The following is a 4334-nucleotide window of genomic DNA, read 5'->3' on the forward strand; positions in this document are numbered from 1 at the left end:
CAGCAGAAGAGATTCAAACGCCGCGAACTAATTTGGAAACGAACGCTGACTGTTTAGCATAGCGGCGTCGCGGTTTCTGAACACTTTTACGCACTACAGATCGATGAAGACGCAAGGAACATTCCCAGCAACCGGTAAAGGATTAGGCTATCTAAACATTTGACTAGCTCATAACTTGTAAGGTAATTTGTCTCGATGGAGTAGCCTAGGTTCATGGACGAACACCTACGGGACATTGTGATCTATTAGATTATTAAGCCTCCTTATCGTTTTTCGGAAGTTCAGAACACTCCTAATTAATTAATTAGCTAGATTGTGAGACGGCTACTCTGCATCTTCCCCCTAATTTGGGGATATCAGAATAGACAAACTATAGTAGCTAATTGATTCTATATCGACTAATAGACCAAAAGCCAACATTGACATGCTATGCGAAAAGTCTCTTGCCCTATTAAGTTCGGTTAATTTTAACCTACAGCGGTGAGGTTCTTTTAAGGTACAGCGTACCTGTTATGCAACAATGTTGCGAAACTTTGAATTTGATTGAAGTTGTCCAGCTGTAACCTACAGGCGCACACTGCAGGTCTGTGTTGTGGGATGCATGGCAAGAAAACTTTGTCAAGTAGCCCCTGATAGCCTATTCTTTATATTAAAATATATATATATATATATTTAAATAGACTAATATTAGGCTATTTAGTCCATTAATCAAACATTTGCAATCACATTATCGTTGGTTAGAGCGCAACATTGTTCCTGATGGTGCTTCTTCCCTCAGATAAAGGACATCGATTCCAACTCTGGGAGTGAACTCCCCCCCCCCCACGCCTGCTACTCTAATGCCGGGCATCAATTCCACCGCGTCTCGGTATGAGGGCTGGGACATGGAGTACGACCACTTCCAACACTATTTCTACGACGACCATGACCCAGATGAGGATTTCTTCAAATCCACTGCACCCAGCGAGGACATATGGAAGAAATTCGAGCTTGTACCGACCCCGCCCATGTCTCCTATCCGGACTTTGGAAGGGACAGGCAAGGTTGGGCTGGTCTACCCTTCGCTGGGGGACAAACTCGAATGGGTGTCCCAATTCTTGGGACAAGACGACGAACAGGACTTCCCGTGCAAACTGAGTTCACCCGAGGAAACTTTGGGGAACCTGAGCTCGATTATCATCCAGGACTGCATGTGGAGCGGCTTCTCAGCTGGGCAGCAACTAGAGAAAGTTGTCGGAGACAGAATTGCCTCCTGTCCTACGCCGGGGCCGACCAAACTCGCCCTCCAGACGGGAGCCGGCATCGTCAACACGGGGAAGTCGCAGTGTGTTCCGGCTGACATTCCCGCCCTCAACGGTCTGGCGGCAGACTGCGTCGACCCGACGGCTGTCCTCACCTTCCCGTTAAACGGTTGCTGCAAGAAACAGGTGTCCTCCGGTTCGGAATCACACACCGATTCATCAGGTATGTGGTGCCATAACGTTATTACTTTCAAAATAAGTTTGAATGTGCCTCGCCGGAGGTATAGATGGTATGGGCTATAGTGTGGTGTGTTGCTGACGGCGTGACTGCATTGCGTTACCTTGGTAGACACATGCTTAGTGAGAGTGACCCGCCCATTTCAATATCTCTGCTTGTTGGCCACGGTCCAACCGGCCAGCTGTGAGGACAGCGCCCACACTCCTGGACCAGGATTATGTTCAGTACTTTGCCCCAGTATTCTACATCTCGGCTATTAATGGAAGAGAACCCCCCCAGGTTTAAAAAAAGATTAAAAGGCTGCATTAGCCTACAATAGTCGACTGCCTCCCAAGACCTCTAAATTTGAAAGAGGGCAGTAGGCTGTTTTTATACGCATTAATTAGGGCTCTATATTCCCCTAATCGTGGAGACCTACTTTCCACCCCCCCTCTCTCCCAAACGGAGTATTTCGGTAGGCATGTGACGTTGCTCCATCCCATAATGTGTGTGGAATGTCAGAATGAGGACTTGTTGCAGTGCGGAGCCTTGCCGGCATTCCTCAATGTGCCAGGCTTACACAGACAATTGTATTAGTGGGCGGGTTGGTCCAGCCACAGACAGGGAGAGAGACCATGCACTGAATAGAACAGCGTGGAGCATTTATTCACTTGACAATTGCCTGGTATAGAGAAGCCTAAGTACACATTTCGTGAACAATGGAGAACTATTTTATTCATCATGCTACAGGCATAACATTGACTCCAAACTGGAGGGAACTTGTTTTTCCATGCATATGATATCCTTTCAAGATGGTCTCTTATAAACCTAAGTAAAAACGTCAGGCACTTGTGAAAACTAGGCTGTACACTTACCAGTAGACTACAGCTGTGAGAGGTCCCAGACCACATGTATGAGAATAGACCCGTGGGCCCCGTTCCTTTCCTCTCTCTGTCAATCATCGTCCCATTGAAATCCATGCCACCCCCCCATATTAGCATTTCAGAGAGCAGTCAAATCCGCAGGGATATAATTACTTGAAGAAAGTCCATTTCAATTTACAGCCATGCTGGAGACTCCCTGGAGCCTAGTCAGCTGGAGGGAAGCAGGTCTATTATATTATGTTAAATCAAGGCTCTTAAAACACGCTTAAATCAGAGGGATTTAAATGCTTAATGTGGCGCGTGGCCCTGGAAACGGAGTGTTTTTTGTTTGGATGCTGATGAGCAGTGAGTGTGTCCTGAAGAAGTGGTTCCTCCTCCCTCTCCCGCTCTCTCTCCGTGTTCACATGACCGAAAGAGGGACTTTCCACTTAAAAGGCACGAGGCAGAGTCAATTTGTCTGTGTGTGTGTGTGTGTGTGGCGTGTGCGCACGTTTATGAGAGAGAGAGTGTGTGTGTGTGTGTGTGTGTGTGCGCGCGCGCGCGCGCAGAGGTTGTGTAGAGTTCGGCGTTAAGCAGCATTTACTCAGCACTCCTGGGATGTGTGTGTGTGTGCGCGCACGTGTATAAAGATGGCACAATCACTGTTACTTGACCTTCCTCTGTCTTTCTCTCCATCTCTCTCTCTCAATTGAAATTTCAATTCTGAAGCTTTATTGGCATCACAAGAAAAATACCGACACACACACACACACACACACACACACACACACACACACACACAGTATTGCTCTCATCTCTTTTTCTCTATTTCGTTCTCTTTCTCTCTCTCTCTCTCCACGCACATCACTTCACCAGCGCTCTCTCTCTCTCGCCCCTCCAGACGACGACGACGACGATGAAGAGGACGATGACGAGGAGGAGATCGACGTGGTCACGGTGGAGCAGCAGCACAAGCGGCCCAGGCTGGTCAGCGCCCGCCAGCCGGTCACCATCACGGTGCGCGCCGACCCCCTGGACCCGTGCACCAAGCGCTTCCACATCTCCATCCACCAGCAGCAGCACAACTACGCCGCCCCCTCCCCGGACGCGCCGCTGGCCCCGCCCACCGCCGCCGAGCCGCCCCGCAAGAGGGCCCGGCACGACGGCTCCGACACCACCGCCGCCACCCGCCCGGACTCCTACCCCGCCCTCCACCCTCTGCTCGGCTCCGCCCCCCAGAACTTTGACTGCGGCAGGCCGCGCGGTTCCTTAGCGGCCGGCGCCGGGCCGGAGTCGCCAGGCGGCAGCGACGCCTCCTCCTCCTCCTCCTCCTCCTCCTCCTCCCCCGCCGGGTCTCCGCGCGCCTCGTCGCCCGCCCCGTCCTCGCACCCCGCCCACCGCTCCCCCCTCAAGCCCCGCCCCCAACCGCACTCCCACCCGGCCAGCCCCCAGTCCTCTGACGGTGAGGACACGGACAAGAGGCGGACGCACAACTTCCTGGAGCGCAAGCGCCGCAACGACCTCCGCTCGCGCTTCCTGGCGCTGCGCGACGAGATCCCAGGGCTGGCCGATTGCCCCAAGACGCCCAAGGTGGCGATCCTGACGCAGGCCACCGAGTACCTCCGCCAGCTGCACGCCAGCGAGCGCCAACAGGCTCAGGAGCGCCGGCAGCTGAGGGCCAGGCAGCAACAGCTGCTCCGCAGGCTGGCCCAGCTCAAACGCTCCTGAGCGGGGGGGTCCAGACACCCCGTCCCCCGCGCCCCGACAGACCCCCGGTCCAGGACCCAGGGACTAGTCTCACTCCTCCTATCTCTCCTCAGCGGAATGACTGGCCGTGGAACCAAGGCTATCGGGGCTGGCTTCAAATACTTTGACTTGACTGCCTGAACCTGGACTGAGGACACATGCGCACGAGCACACACACACACACATGCATACACACACACGCATACACACACACACGCATACACTTTCAGTTGCAGAACCGAAGGGACTAGATGAAGGAGCAAAGAC

General features: G+C 52.9%; 1 protein-coding gene across 1 annotated transcript; it reads left to right on the forward strand.

The window, feature by feature from the left end:
- Nucleotides 1-839: 839 nt before the first annotated feature.
- myclb (MYCL proto-oncogene, bHLH transcription factor b) lies at nucleotides 840-4049 on the forward strand (the record flags this gene model as incomplete). Its single annotated transcript, XM_084463205.1, has 3 exons — nucleotides 840-1464; nucleotides 3223-3533; nucleotides 3735-4049. The coding sequence occupies 3 exons, from the start codon at nucleotides 840-842 to the stop codon at nucleotides 4047-4049; spliced, it is 1251 nt and encodes a 416-aa protein (XP_084319331.1).
- Nucleotides 4050-4334: the final 285 nt, after the last annotated feature.

This window comes from Borostomias antarcticus, assembly GCF_949987555.1.
Source record: "Borostomias antarcticus genome assembly, contig: scaffold_1098, whole genome shotgun sequence".
NCBI lineage: Eukaryota > Metazoa > Chordata > Actinopteri > Stomiiformes > Stomiidae > Borostomias > Borostomias antarcticus.